This window comes from Toxorhynchites rutilus, chromosome 2, assembly GCF_029784135.1.
Source record: "Toxorhynchites rutilus septentrionalis strain SRP chromosome 2, ASM2978413v1, whole genome shotgun sequence".
Classification (NCBI taxonomy): domain Eukaryota; kingdom Metazoa; phylum Arthropoda; class Insecta; order Diptera; family Culicidae; genus Toxorhynchites; species Toxorhynchites rutilus.
In genome coordinates this window covers 146,128,716-146,145,163 of record NC_073745.1, presented here as the reverse complement: position 1 = coordinate 146,145,163, position 16,448 = coordinate 146,128,716, and the positions used below count along the sequence as shown (strand labels likewise).

At 38.3% G+C, this 16,448-nt stretch overlaps 1 protein-coding gene across 3 annotated transcripts; it reads right to left on the bottom strand.

The window, feature by feature from the left end:
* Window positions 1-3,683: 3,683 nt before the first annotated feature.
* LOC129770479 (stromal membrane-associated protein 2) lies at window positions 3,684-8,389 on the bottom strand. 3 transcript variants are annotated; one of them, XM_055773344.1, is made up of 3 exons: window positions 8,192-8,389; window positions 5,789-6,080; window positions 3,684-5,725 (listed from the first exon to the last, which is right to left on the bottom strand). In XM_055773344.1, exons 2-3 carry the CDS (start codon window positions 6,035-6,037, stop codon window positions 4,574-4,576), a joined length of 1,401 nt encoding a protein of 466 aa, XP_055629319.1. In that variant the 5' UTR covers window positions 6,038-6,080; window positions 8,192-8,389; the 3' UTR covers window positions 3,684-4,573. The 3 variants fall into 3 exon arrangements, with proteins under 3 accessions (XP_055629319.1, XP_055629318.1, XP_055629320.1); XM_055773343.1 differs by having other exon boundaries at window positions 8,206-8,388; XM_055773345.1 differs by lacking the exon at window positions 8,192-8,389 and adding an exon at window positions 7,842-8,065.
* Window positions 8,390-16,448: the final 8,059 nt, after the last annotated feature.

Genomic DNA, 16,448 nt, shown 5'->3' with positions numbered 1-16,448 from the left:
CAAGAATGAATCATCAATCAATTATTGTCAACTGATTCTACAATGAAAAACCATTTCAAAGATTATTCTACTAAGCAGATCTACTAAGCAGTTGTTTCGAAAATTTCAGAACATTATAGACTAATATCCGAAGGTATAAACAAGCGACTTATATAAAATAACAGCGTAGTTCTACGTCAACAATGCGGTCGTATCTTGGACACAACCTCCTATAATTTTTTTTCTTATCTGATTTAACCTGTTGTATCAAAAAGGAGAGAGTGAATCAAATGGTTAAAAAAAAGTAAAAAAAAACTACAGTTTCTTATTTACTGCCCATCGAATTTCTTTTTTTTCAATCACATTTAATTTTTTTCTGCTATCCAAAAAAACTTTCTGAACTAAAAAGTTGATGAAACACAGTTATGAATGACAAAGCAAACGTCCCCATATATAATATGGCCATTATATTGTAAATTCAAGATAATCAAAACTCCTCTAAAACAATAAAAATTGCAGAGGCCGTACCGATGTTTTTTCTCTGAATTTGGATCGATGATTCGACGCAAATTATTCGTTCGCTTCGATTATTGGTTGCACAGTATTCGTTCGATTAAAAATCGATTTTTGTAGGAAGTATTCGATTAATCGATTAATCGAACGATTATCGGGGATCACTATTTAAGACTCCGTATTCCCTGAATAACATGAGGTCAGTGTTAAGTCAGAGGGGACCAAGTCGCAAAATTGAAAATTTCGAATTATTGATTACATTTGGTTAAGCATTATGTAAGCTACGTACAACATTTATCAGATTTGGAAAATAACACATTCAGCAGGAATAACGGATCGAAATTGTTATGATTAATCAACGAAAATCTCTCATAGAATGCAGTCAGAGCGGACCATTTACCATTTACCATGGCGAAATGGCTCTGAATCATATGCAGACAGAGTGGCCCATGTGACAATCATTTGTATATTGAATTTAAACAATATCCAAGCACCGAACTCAAACTAACAAATCATTTTCTTGAAGCTAAAAGGTACCTTGTCGAAATGTGCATGAACTCGTTAGTGTAAAATGTGCACATTCTGAGTATATTAAAAAATAAACTTGGTGCACTCCGACTGAACGGATCAGTGAAAAATGCTGGTCTTCAGTGTGGATGATCGCAAAATGTACTGTTTCAGAGTGCGATTTATGTTGTAGCGATGACAATGAATTCAAATTTGGCGATTCTATTGACGAATACTGTCTAAGATGATTTAAAATGGGAAGATTATGCTTAACATGTTAGCCTTGCAATCATATTCATACCAGCCGTAGATAACAGAGACTATTATGCTGAACGCAACGAATAACGTTCCAAACTCACATTCCTTCTCGTTCTAATTTTCATAGCAGAATCGCACACTTTGACTCACAACTGTTAATTGAGTGAGAAATATTTCGAAATTGTTCAGTCATAGTGAACCAACTTTAAAAAATGCTTCATTTGTTTCAGTCAGAGTGGAACATGTGCGTATAGGCAGCCAAATAACGGCCTTTTTTGGCATGATACTGGATGTGTTTTACAACTATCATATGTCAAAGTATTGCCAGAGAGTAGCAAACATTTCTGAGAACAGTATTGAACGAAAAAATTAGATGCTTTGAAAATTACAGATCATTAAACTTTATGTTCGTTTTTCTCGAAATCATAAAAATGTCACATGATCCGGTCTGACTAAACACCGACTATGTAACAAATGGTCATTTGCATAAAAATGTTTAGACTTATTTGGATGTATTTCTGAACAAGTTTCCATAAGGCATTTACTCCTCCCTTTCTGAGTGCGTTACGTAACATTTGAATATGTATTTGAATGATCCCATAAACCACATTAGTGGTCGTTTTGAGTGGCTCTATTCTGGCATGAAAGCGTCTAAAATAGAATACTTAATGTTATTGTTTCGTATATTAGTATGTAGTGTCCATTTTGCGTGTATCAGACTACTCCCCCGCATCTCACGTTTTGTTTATGTGTAATTCTTTCAATTTAGTATTTCATAAATCACACATTAAACTCAAGATAGTTCCGCGTTCCAACTTACCCCGCTCTACGGGATAAATTCAAACAATGCATGATCGTTACGAACAAAATTCAATTTTTGAGGCAAGATGCTAAAACACGTGTTATAATGTGCTTAACAGCAGCCAGTAAGCAGGTACCGATGTCACTCGGACCTTTTGCATCTCGAATATCGCGTTCATCTATCGGACCATGATTTTGTCATGGCTGCTAAACATAAGCTTATTCCATCTGTTATCGCAGGATGCAAAATGAAGCTTCAGGAAGGCACTGTTCTTCAAACGCATTTTCTCATGGTTCGATTTTCAAAGTATGATCGAGCTGCCTGAATTCGAGATTATTCGGTGCCAAGTAATAATTAAGCCAGTAATCATAATTAATGTGGATGGAAAACCAGACGAGAACCTTCGTTTTAAAAAAGATCATAGATATTTTCGATTTATCATTATAATCAATTGAATCTTAATGCAATATTACTGGCTACAAATGCTCCAGCACGCAGAGCTTCTAATTGAATTGAGAACCGGATTGTCCTCCTTTCTCGGGAGGTTTCATATTTCCTCATGATCCTCACTTGGATAAAAAAAACTCGAAATAAGGAACCCGGAACTGAAAACAAAACATTTCTAGTATGCAGGGGAATCGTTAGCTGATGTGTGGAATAACCTAGCGATTGATGGATATGCAATCAAAGCAGAATATATTGAGTCCGCCAAATTCCAAATCGATAAAGCGGAATTAGCACGATATTAAACTGAGTGGTTTGCTCGTCACGTAAGGACATCCAAGGACCTTTTCCAAGTAGTAGAAGTAAGTAGCTTCAAAATTGTCAGGGATACCAAGTTGAATACACTTTCCATTTGTGTACTGAATGGCATGATTAGATGTTTCCTTCTTCATGGTAACACTGTTATGTTTAGTCGAATCTGATAAATCAGTGAGAACAAAAAAGACGGAACAAATGTACCTTTTTAGCGCTAATACCGCTTGCCGTTTTGACACCTTGAAGAGCTCCGCTACGAGGCCATCCTTACCAGCTGCTTTATGGTTATTTAGCTGATTAATGACCTCCTTAACTTCACCCATCGTCGGGGGAGGTAATTCATCGTTGTTCACTGCAACGTCGTCTTGGTCTCATGTCTGCGTGCTGTTCAGGTGTACATCGTAGTGCTGCCTCTACAAGATCCCTCTTTTGTTCCTGCACATTTCGGCCCGCGGCACAAAGCCTTTGTGCGACGCATTTAGCTTCTTGAAGAATTTCCGCGATTCTCTGAAACGATAAAGCAGCTCCATCTCCTCTCACTCTTTCTCTTCCAGGCGGCAAACCAAACAGCTCGAAAAATTATAACAGATACACCGACCTGCTTGGTGAAAAAAAAAATCTGTTCGACTCGAATCACAAAATAAGGCGCAGGACCTGATTACGAACATCTCTTCACGGTGAAAACGGAAGTAAAGTGCATATAACCTTGCATACAAATCATTTTGTTTTCCCTGTGAAATGACGTTCGTGATCAGGTCCGTAATATCGAGAACATTTCACACGTTTTTTGTAGATTGGAACTGCTTTGTTGCATAAATATAAAAAAACTAGTTCAGGAAATTTGAATTTAACTATATTTCATTGTATAAATCATTGCATGTGTCTGTTTTTCTCGAAAGAGGTCGAATATTTTACATATGGAACGAAATATACATTTTACAGTTCAATCCTATTTATTTACCATTCATTTTATTCATTTTTTACACCACTTTTATGTTATCTTTGTAGTTACATTCATTCATTAATATAAACTCTTCATCATAACGAATTTCTTAAATCAGAATTGAATCTTATTTTATCTATAAACGTTCAAATTATTCCGTATCTCCTTGCTTCCTCCTTTTAGCTATATATATACCAAAATCAGTTGAATACCTATTGCGTCTGTGTTTATTCTGGGGGAGCGGAAAGCGGAACGTTGAATGCGTAATCCCGCATTTTACCAACAATGTGATACTCCAATCAAAGTCGCGCCTAGCAAACGAACCCATTCAAAGTATGGTCGGAAAACAATTTTGTTTTTGACAAGAGGAAAAACGAACGGCACAAAATTGAACCATGGAACGTATGTTGACTCGATTTCTATATGATACGAATAAAAAAAATACAGATGTGTTTTGTGAACATTTAGCCGCATGTTTGTTCCTTCACAATTACCGCTTATCTTCCTATACAATATTTATGATCTAGCTATGTTCATCCGTTAAGTTTAAGTCTATAGGTTCGTTATGGTTTATTTCCTGTGTGTTTCTGTCGCCTCCCTTACATGCATCATTTTAAGTAAGAAAATATATAAGTAAATATATCCCCTTTTTTGCCCCCACAATCAAGATAGGGTCGGTTTTTCCTCGGCTAAGTAAAAGATGGTTCCCGTTTGATTCATTTCACTAGTACGCTTTTAAGGAGTATATCTATGTGTTGGTTTAGTATAAGTAATAATGATATAGTCAGTAGACGAACACCTTAGAAATAAAATTATTGCCACACGTCTCTAATGTTCATATTACCAAATTGATTGCTTAACTTTTCGGGTTGTGTCTGAGGCTGCGGGGGAAAATTTGCAAAGCTAGTGATCGTCGTTGCTCCTGCCACGAACTGTTGTTGTTGTTGGTTTGGGAGAAGGTTCGGGAACTGGATCGCACCGAAGGCGTTTTGGGGCTGAGGTGGTGTTTGGAACGCACCATTGTTGTAAAGTAGAGCGGGCGCTTGAGAATTGGCCGATGCTGCTACTGGCCCCATAAATTGACCATTAGCCGGAAATGCCTGGAAAGCACCGAATGCACCAGCAGCGGATTGGCCGTTGTTCATCTGATATGCCGCAGTCGTTGCGCTTGCTGTCGGAGGATACATGGGAGGCTGATAGCTATTGAAACTGCCAAAGCCACCGATATTGGCATTGAAGCTATTGTTTGCTACCGGTACAGGCGCTGAACCATACAGCGCCAAAATTTTATCCTTCGTAAGCTTTCCTTGCCCTTCATTTGTTTTACCAGGAGCTTGATTGAAGAAGTCCGCCTCTTCTTTAGCTAAACTGGATTGATCACTAGCACCGGCTATTTTCTCACTCGGCAACTCTGTCCCACTGGACAGAATGTCTAGCGAATGTCCTCCCTCTCCGTTTGTTTTAGTTGGCATTGTGTCTACCCCCAGAGATAACCCCAACAAATCTGAAGTCCCCGACCCAATACTGCTGCTATTAGTAGGTGCCGCAGACACCGCAGACGGTTCAGTCGAATTTCTATTAGAAGTCTTAGTGCTACTGGTCGGTGCCTTGAGCTTCGGCAGAGGAACTGCAGCCGCGCTCGAACTCGAGCCAGATCCAGTCTTTTTATCTGTGTAACCAGAGTTTATAGCAGCGGCAGGCGTTCCAATCGAAATTGTTCCTCCACCGGATGCCGCCTTTTTCTTTCGCTTCTGACGCTCGATTTCTTCGTCAATCTCCTTGTCCCAGTCCACCTTGGGTGGCGGAGGTGGAACCCACTCACGAGCTTGATATTTCTTGTGTTCATATTTCGCTCGAATAAAACTTTCCAGCGCGGAATCAGTCTGTGGACGACGAAATCCATCCGGGACCATTGCCTCGTATACGGCTCTAGCCCGCGAGTTGCCCATTTGTTCTAAGGACACCTGAAAAATGAAATGTAAACGCTTTCTCAATTCATATCATTCCAGATCATTCAGATCAATTACCACTTGCTCCGGCGTCCAACTATCTAGGTTGACGGATTTGACCCTCGAAATGTGCACCCCAAGATTTCGATGTATCCCAGCGCATCGTATGCAGAGGAAAATTCCCAAATTCCAAGAGGCCCAACGAGGTCCTTTCGCGTCGCAGTCCACGCAATACTTATTGTCATCATCGCGCAGCATTTTCGTCAACAGCATCTGGCATTTTTCTTGAATCTGCTTCTGGCGCTCAGTTTCATTTTTTCGACTCATTTTCGCTACGATAGGGACTTTTACTATTCCGGCAGAATGTCAACTGAAAGTGTAATGAAAATTTAGCTTCCGACATGGTTTTCATCTGGAAAAAATCATATTGATAAACTGATTCCAAAGCTGCTGTTAGTGTTAGTGACAGTAAAAACTGAGTTAAACAGAGTTGAACCGTACGATAACAACGTGTGCCAAGTTCTTATCTATGAAGCACATTTGGTTTTTTTAGTTGATAGCAAGCTACAGTCAATCGGAAAAATGAGTATACAACTCGTGCTGGTTTGTTATTGTTGAGTTTTTCGGGGTTAAAAATAAATAATTAAATGCGACTTATATTCATCGTAAAATCGATCCATTTGACTCTCATGTAGTGATAAGAAAAAAAATAAAATGATCACATTTCTACTTCATGTTTCAAATACAAACAAAAAATCTCTAATAAGCACGTTGCAAAATTGAGTGTACAGTTCAAGTTTTTCGTTAAACGAAAATTGAAATCAGTTCAGAAATGTTAATAGATAACAAAAATCAATCCCCTAGTATTTGGTATGGCCCCCCCTTTGGCGTCCAGCACTTCTTGCAAGCACCAAGGCGAGATTTTTGGTCACTGTAGACGGAAGTACCTCCCAGATCTCCGTAATCGTCGTTTTGAGTTCCGCTTCGTTCCCTTGATTTTGATGGATGGATGATTCTTGATTTCCCACCATATATACTCAATAGTGTTCAAGTTCGGCATTCCAGAATCACGAAGTCAGTTTACTTCGGGTCATTATTCTGTTCAAAGTAGTAATGACGAGGGAGACCGAATTTCTGAACGGGAGCCTACAGGTTATGTTTCAGGAAGATCAATTAAGCCATCTTGTCCATCGCCGAATCGATAAACACCATGGTTCCAGAAACCGCCAATGTACCATACATCATCTGACTACCGCCGCCGTGTTTTACTGTGATAACCAAATGCTGAATCTGAAGCACCGATTCAGGTTTCCTCCACGCCATCTGTCTTCCATTTGATTCAAAGATATTGGTTTTCGGCTCATCCGTATAAAAGACCTTATTCCAGAACTCCTAAGGTTTGTTAACATATGCCTTAGCAAACTGTAGTGGTTTTTTTATATTCACCTTTGAGATGTAATATTTTTCACGGCCAGCACGACCTCTCAGATTGTATGCTGCTCTCCGGACAGTGTCTGCGCAGACAGATCTCCCAATGATGCCGGCCATTTCGGTAGTCAATGAGGAATGTTTGTTTAAGGGTTCTTTCGCAATGTTCAAACAATTACACGAACGCTTATTCGCATAGAAACATAGAAACTTACAAGACTAATTTGTTCAGAGAAATTTAAGGTGTACAAACAATTTTGCGATGCCTAGAATAGATTATTTTCAATTTTTAGGAATAAACAATAAGCAGGAGGCTTTTCTCGGATTTTTATTGCACGTACAGCTAGGCAAATGGGTGCGTAATAAATATGGATAAAAAAAATCAATGTATTCAAAATATTTTATCCCAAATAAATGGAAAGTATCGTCAAGTAGCATTTGTACACTCAATTTTGCCATAGACTGTAAATGGATGTGGGACAAAATTTCGGCAGTCAATAGTTAGTATTTCACGTGGATTCATCGTATGTTATTGCTTGAATTCGCTGAGGAAATTGTCTCATGCGGACAGTATTGAAAACAAACAAAAACGAGAGAGTATCGTTCTTCTCTTCGCATGAATCATTCTGGGTCGAATTCCAACAAGAAAATTCTTCATTCCATGCACAATAAATGAAGACCTTGTAATGACACTATAACCCACCCTGCACACTGTATATGTAGAAGTATCTACTCGTGAAATACGAATTCAAACATTTGTTTTCCACATTCACTAGTCAGGAAATATATATCCCTCAAAACCATTGCTATTCACAACTCAACACAGTTTGAGGAAGAGTATTCTCTTCAAGGCAGTAAATAATTATATTCAATTAAGATTGACAGGTGCGGCACAGGTGAAACCCAGTTGAAATAGGACCTTGCTCGCTGAAACGAAAAATCCTTTTCCTCTGGTATTCACACAGAAAGAAAAAAAAAGCTTCACAATCTTGCCGTAATTGTAATTACGACAGCAATGTCAGCACGCATCTGGAACCTACAGAGAATAATTACCAGGTGAAACCTACGTTTTCCACCACTTCTCCGATGATGGAACGTCCTTGAGAAAAATTTCAACAGCCTTTAATCCAGCGGAACGAATTACAGAGTTCAAAAACGCGATAAGTAATATTATTTTTCCAGCCTGCTGCTGCCTCTTCTTCCTCTTCTGTTAAATCTAATAAGACTTTCTCTAAACGCCATCTCGTTTGACACCCTCACTGTCAAATTGACGACCTTTCTCAAACAAGGGATCGCCGACTGCTAATTGCGCCTACCCATTGTGTTTCGCTGGAACCCAGCGGTGTAGCAGTATACTGGGGGAATGTTTGGGCATTTCATATAAGTCGTTATTGAGGAATCTAATAGCGAATTCGTTTTTGTTCAGTTTCAACCCCAGTGCCACACTAACTGCTGTCAAAACGTTTTTTTTATTTCGCACTCAGTGTCGCTAGTGATCCCCGATAATCGTTCGATTAATCGAATACTTCCTACAGAAATCGATTATTAATCGAACGAATACTGCACAACCAATAATCGAAGCGAACGAATAATTTACGTCGATTAATCGATTCAAACCCAGAGAGAAAAAACAGGAAGTGGGTTATATCTATGGTATAACCGCAAGGGTGACGTAGGACTATCGTTGATTTAGAGATCATTTGTTTGAAGTTGAATCTGAATTCATTCTGAATGAATGAATATTTGGAGAACTTCGAAAACGAGAGCGTTACCTTGTGCCTCCAAGGTTTTATGCATCCAATATTGGATACGGAAATATCCTACTGATGGGGAAGAATAATCTTCAGAAGCTATCCTGTTAATTGCGATTGATTGAAAAATCACAAAACCAAATGTATTTGGTCACAGTGTTACATGAATAGAAAACATTAAAATAAACTCTTTCACATGAATGTAATTTTAAATTCCCAGAGGAACTGGCAGATTATTTTCAGTAACGATTAGATATTTCCACATTTTCCTCGATACTGGAAGCCCACCAGTGGTTAATGCTAACTCTATAACCACCTGTTAATAGCACTTGATTGAAACATATTTGGTCAGTGTTACATGGATAGAAAACATTCAAATAAACTCTTTCACATGAATGTATTTTTAAATTCCCAGAGGAACTGACAGATTATTTTCAGTAACGATTGGATATTTCCACATTTTCTTCGATACTGGAAGCCCACCAGTGGTTTATTCTAACTCGATAACCATCTGTTAATAGCACTTGATTGGAACATATTTGGTCACAGTGTTACAAGGATAGAAAACATCAAAATAAACTCTCTTTTTTTATCCCTTTTGTTTATTTTAGGCTCATTAGCATTGTAGCTGTAACAGAGCCGAATTTTTTATCGTGTACATGTCACATATTTATCATATCTATAATTAGCACATTACACAGTTGCCATTTTTCGGCGTTAGAGTATTCCCTTCTATACCATTGCAAATGGTACATATTTACACAGTAGCCATTTAGGCGAAAGAGTTTTCTATCTGTTCTTCCATTATCCACAGTTAAGACTGGACAGCGGAGACAGTCGTTGATCCATTGTTGAGTTATTTATAGAACAGCAGCCCGATATTTCTGCAGAGCAGAGCAGTTTTATGGATGAATCGATCTTATTTCGACCGTGGATCGATCTCCATCGCTGATGATTGTTGCGTGGACGTAGTTATTCTGTAACAACACAAAGATGGTCAATGGGGGCCCTGAGTTTTGAACTCACGATCGATCGCTTACTAAGCGAACGCGCAACCAATGTGGCTACGGAGACCCCCAAAATAAACTCTTTCACATGAATGCAATTTTAAATTCCCAGAGGAACTGGCAGATTATTTTCAGTAACGATTAGATATTTTCACATTTTCCTCGATACTGGAAGCCCACCAGTGGTTAATGCTAACTCGATAACCATCTGTTAATAGCACTTGATTGAAACATATTTGGTCACATTGTTACATGGATAGTAAACATTCAAATAAACTCTTTCACATGAATGTATTTTTAAATTCCTAGAGGAACTGGCAGATTATTTTCCGGATCTTTCTCGATGCTGAATGGCATCCAAACGGAAAGAATTCCGTGTGTGTATGTGTGTGTGTAGCGGCTGCTTCGATGGTCACCTTCTCTCCTCCTGAAGGATCAGCTTCTCTGTGCTCCCTCACAGTTTCAAACAAACTGCTTGCGTTTCAGGGCAGATCTCGATCCTTCGCCGTCCAGCACCCTCAGCAACGATGTTGTCTTGTCGATGTCCTCACGAAAAATGAATGCGTCTCACCACCAGAATATCGCTTAAGTATGCTTTTGTGCATGATTGAATCGAGAGAAGGCAAACTAGAGGGGAATGAACTCTCAATAATCGATTGCGGGCGCATACAATATTGGATACGGAAATATCCTACTGATGGAGAAGAATAATCTTCAGAAGCTATCCTGTTAATTGCGATTGATTGAAAAATCACAAAACTAAATGTATTTGGTCACAGTGTTACATGGATAGAAAACATTAAAATAAACTCTTTCACATGAATGCATTTTTAAATTCCCAGAGGAACTGGCAGATTATTTTCAGTAACGATTAGATATTTCCACATTTTCCTCGATACTGGAAGCCCACCAGTGGTTAATGCTAACTCTATAACCACCTGTTAATAGCACTTGATTGAAACATATTTGGTCAGTGTTACATGGATAGAAAACATTCAAATAAACTCTTTCACATGAATGTATTTTTAAATTCCCAGAGGAACTGACAGATTATTTTCAGTAACGATTGGATATTTCCACATTTTCTTCGATACTGGAAGCCCACCAGTGGTTTATTCTAACTCGATAACCATCTGTTAATAGCACTTGATTGGAACATATTTGGTCACAGTGTTACATGGATAGAAAACATTCAAATAAACTCTTTCACATGAATGTATTTTTAAATTCCCAGAGGAACTGGCAGATTATTTTCCGGATCTTTTTCGATGCTGAATGGCATCCAAACGGAAAGAATTCCGCGCGTGTATGTGTGTGTGTAGCGGCTGCTTCGAGATCTTCCCGGGGAACCGTTTGTGGCATCACTCTCTTCCTGATGGATTCCCTTCTGGCCTAAGGTGCACAAACAGGCTCTTGGTGACACCGTTCATCCGCGCTTTCATGATAAATGAAGAGCTTCACCAAAACAGCGACAACATGCTCCAATCGCTGTTCAATTAGAACTGAGTGGATTTCCGAGCGGCGCTCGCTTATATACCGATTGGTGATTTCAATAGCCTGTTTTGAAAGCAAATTTAAGACTATTGAAACAAGTTTTTGGATCAGAAAGTAACAAGTATAGCGTAGACATTTTATCTTTCGAATGAAGTGTTTATCATACCATTTCGTTCAGTTGTTTAGGAGCTATTAACACTCAAAATCTCGGTCTCCGGCGTAACGCTTTCGTTTTCGAAACTTTGATTTTACACCCCGGTATAGAAATGAAAGACGTAGTCCTACGTCAAAAACGTACGGCCGCTTCAGTTTTATCAGGAAAATCAATCATTATCTTTGACGCTTCCCTAAGTTCGTAAACGAAGCTCAATGCCGTCAACGCGAATTGAGCTTCGTTTACGACTTTATGGGAGCGTAAAAGATAATAATTGATTTTCAGGCGGAATGAACACTTTTTAGATTCCATATGGCTTTCTAGCAAATGAGAAATATTAGTCTAATTAATTATTTCTCTCAGTGTGACGATTAATCGATTAATCGATTATTTGGGGCGATTAATCGTATCGAATAATAAACTACTGAAAACTATTCGATTAACTGATGAACGATTAATTTCAAAATTCGGGGATCACTAACTGTCGCACTAGTTCGCCCCGAAAGCTGTTAGTTTCGCACTGAGATGTTTCACGGGTTGGCACCGTATTCACCAATACAACTATACTGAACTGTCAAGTTCCGAGTATTGTTTTGAAAAATCTATAAATAAAGACTATGAAAATGGAAAACCTGCTGCTTTTGCTTTTGTATTATTGAAATCGTAATCCAATTCGGATTCTGATTTTGAAGAGTATATTCGAGTAGACGGCATTAAACTACGTGTGCTTTCATTGGGAGGCGAAAATAATGATGGATATTCAGGTGGAATAAACCTGTTTTCAAAACCAAAATTATGAATGAAAATTTACTTTAACGCATCGAATATTTATTTTATGTGATAAAATAAGATGGTTTTTTCCGATATCGCAGGAACATATTGAACTAAAACTGTGTCCAATGATGATTTTACATTTGAAATAGTAATTATTTATGGAACAAGCAGGAAACTTAGCCCTTCTGATCTGATAGTCAATAACTTACATCCCAAGCACTAATATCGCCACCAGACGTCGACACTGTACATTTTTCGCCGCAAATATAAACAAATCAGAATGTATAACGCACACCAACAAACCACTGCATTCGTGAAAACGAAAACGTTTTTTTATTACAGAGTCAGTTTGGCCACTGACTCAGTTTTAAAAACGAATTCGCTATAAAATAACTACGCACCCCCAAAGTAGCAGCCGGTTCATAATTTTGGCGACCCAGTAGTTACTTCATCGCAAGGTTGCTATATGCACCAAAAGTAAAAAATTTGTATTGATTCTCTCCGTTCTGCGTTGGATGTGATTAAGTTGTTTTATAAAATAAACATTTTTGCTTTTCTTTTGACGTAGGACTGCGTCTTTCATTTCTATACCGGGGTGTAAAATCAAAGTTTCGAAAACGAAAGCGTTACGCCGGAGACCGAGATTTTGAGCGTTAATAGCTCCTAAACAACTGAACGAAATGGTATGATAAACACTTCATTCGAAAGATAAAATGTCTACTCGTTCTATACTTGTTACTTTTTGATCCAAAAACATGTTTCAATAGTCTTAAAATTGCTTTCAAAACAGGCTATTGAAATCACCAATCGGTATATAAGCGAGCGCTGCTCGGAAATCCACTCAGTTCTAATTGAACAGCGATTGGAGCATGTTGTCGCTGTTGTGGTGAAGCTCTTCGTTTATCATGAAAGCGCGGATGAACGGTGTCACCAAGAGCCTGTTTGTGCACCTTAGGAGGAGAGGAGGTGAAAGAGCTTAATTTAATGTTTAATATCCATGTAACACTGTGATCATATATGTTTCAATCAAGTACTATTAACAGGTGGTTATCGAGTTAGCATTAACCACTGGTGGGCTTCCAGTATCGAGGGAAATGTGGAAATATCTAATCGTTACTGAAAATAATCTGCCAGTTCCTCTGGGAATTTAAAAATACATTCATGTGAAAGAGTTTACTTTAATGTTTTCTATCCATGTAACACTGTGACCAAATACATTTGGTTTTGTGATTTTTCAATCAATCGCAATTAACAGGATACCTTCTGAAGATTATTCTTCCTCATCAGTAGGATATTTCCGTATCCAATATTGTATGTGCACACAATCGATTATTGCTCAGTCGCCGAGTGTTCCGAGCTCAGAGAGTTCATTCCCCTCTAGTTTGCCTTCCAAATTGCCATCGTAAACCACGCCTTCTCTCGATTCAATCACGCACAAAAAGCATACTTAAGCGATATTCTGGTGGTGAGACGCATTCATTTTTCGTGAGGACATCGACAAGACAACATCGATGCTGATGGTGCTGGACGGCGAAGGATCGAGATCTGCCCGCAAACAAACGCAAGCAGTTTGTTTGAAACTGTGAGGGAGCACAGAGAAGTCGATCCTTCAGAAGAGAAAGTGACCATCGAAGCAGCCGCTACACACACACATACACGCACGGAATTCTTTCCGTTTGGATGCCATTCAGCATCGAGAAAGATCCGGAAAATAATCTGCCTGCCAGTTCCTCTGGGAATTTAAAAATACATTCATGTGAAAGAGTTTACTTTAATGTTTTCTATCCATGTAACACTGTGACCAAATATGTTTCATGCAAGTGCTATTAACAGCTGGTTATCGAGTTAGCATTTAGCCCACCAGAGGCTTCCAGTATCGAGGAAAATGTGGAAATATCTAATCGTTACTAAAAATAATCTGCCAGTTCCTCTGGGAATTTAAAAATACATTCATGTGAAAGAGTTTACTTTAATGTTTTCTATCCATGTAGCACTGTGTCCAAATATGTTTCAATCAAGTGCTATTAACAGGCGGTTATCGAGTTAGCATTTAGCCCACCAGTGGCTTCCAGTATCGAGGAAAATGTGGAAATATCTAATCGTTACTGAAAATAATCTGCCAGTTCCTCTGGGAATTTAAAAATACATTCATGTGAAAGAGTTTACTTTAATGTTTTCTATCCATGTAACACTGTGACCAAATACATTTGGTTTTGTGATTTTTCAATCAATCGCAATTAACAGGATACCTTCTGAAGATTATTCTTCCTCATCAGTAGGATATTTCCGTATCCAATATTGTATGTGCACGCAATCGATTATTGCTCAGTCGCCGAGTGTTCCGAGCTCAGAGAGTTCATTCCCCTCTAGTTTGCCTTCCAAATTGCCATCGTAAACCACGCCTTCTCTCGATTCAATCACGCACAAAAAGCATACTTAAGCGATATTCTGGTGGTGAGACGCATTCATTTTTCGTGAGGACATCGACAAGACAACATCGATGCTGATGGTGCTGGACGGCGAAGGATCGAGATCTGCCCGCAAACAAACGCAAGCAGTTTGTTTGAAACAGTGAGGGAGCACAGAGAAGCCGATCCTTCAGAAGAGAAAGTGACCATCGAAGCAGCCGCTACACACACACATACACGCACGGAATTCTTTCCGTTTGGATGCCATTCAGCATCGAGAAAGATCCGGAAAATAATCTGCCTGCCAGTTCCTCTGGGAATTTAAAAATACATTCATGTGAAAGAGTTTACTTTAATGTTTTCTATCCATGTAACACTGTGACCAAATATGTTTCAATCAAGTGCTATTAACAGCTGGTTATCGAGTTAGCATTTAGCCCACCAGTGGCTTCCAGTATCGAGGAAAATGTGGAAATATCTAATCGTTACTAAAAATAATCTGCCAGTTCCTCTGGGAATTTAAAAATACATTCATGTAAAAGCGTTTACTTTAATGTTTTCTATCCATGTAACAATGTGACCAAATATTTTTCAATCAAGTGCTATTAACAGGTGGTTATCAAATTAGCATTAACCACTAGTGGGCTTATTATAGCCGCACGAATCGCCATTTTTATATATGAGTATTTATGTTTGTAGAAATAATAATTGTTTGATTGACTTGTGTTGGGAGTGGAATATGAATGTTTAAAATTGCACAGATTGATGTTTGGTGAAAACTGCTCCGATGTGGGTTCGAACTCCGGTCGTCTGGATTATCATCCACCAGCTATCTCGCGCGGCTATCTGAAACTTAATTCAACAGCGGTTAAAACTTTCGAGTGCATCATTGACATTTCAATATGATGTAATATGTTCTTTATTAGGATCTAATATGATTTACTGTTTCATGATTTTCTTCAGCATGCAACACGATTTACTACAGTACTGAATCGATTTAAATTCTACGCTTATACGACACACAAACTGCATCAGCGTAATATACGCATATGATGTGGATAAAATATATTTTACGACAATGTACATCATAAAATTGATGTTTATTATACCGAATTGCGACTTAATTTGATAATACAGTAATTTACATTTAATGCGACATGCCGAGGCACCACTCAGTGTCGCATTAGAGGAGATTGTGACCTGTAATTGGACATTCGCGCTGACAGTGGTCAGTGTCGACTTTCAATTCGGGTCCCGAACTAGATAGTGTATTCTCTATCAGATTAGAAGGCACGAATCCAGTTTTCAAATGTTAAAATTTGAATGAAAATTTCTACATCATGTTATTTAATTACTTTAAACACGTATTTTTGACTCTTATTTAACCGTTTGTCTATACATTTCTGATATTTTGACTGAAACTTTTCATTATATATAATATGAAATTGTCTTCAAACACAATTTTCGTTCGAGATCACCACCTGTAAAAAAAAGTGTATTTCATCTCAAAAGAATACAAATTCGATACGGATAAGTTAATTTTTATTCATTATTTTAATGTTGAAAACGTGTCCATCCCGCCTGAAAATTAATTACTATCTTTGACGCTCCCAAAATCGTGAAACGAAGCTCAGTGCCGTCAACGCGAATATCAACAAACACAGCACAAACGAAAAACAGAATGTGAAAAACAAGTTAGAACTAGAAAAGAAAAACAGCAAC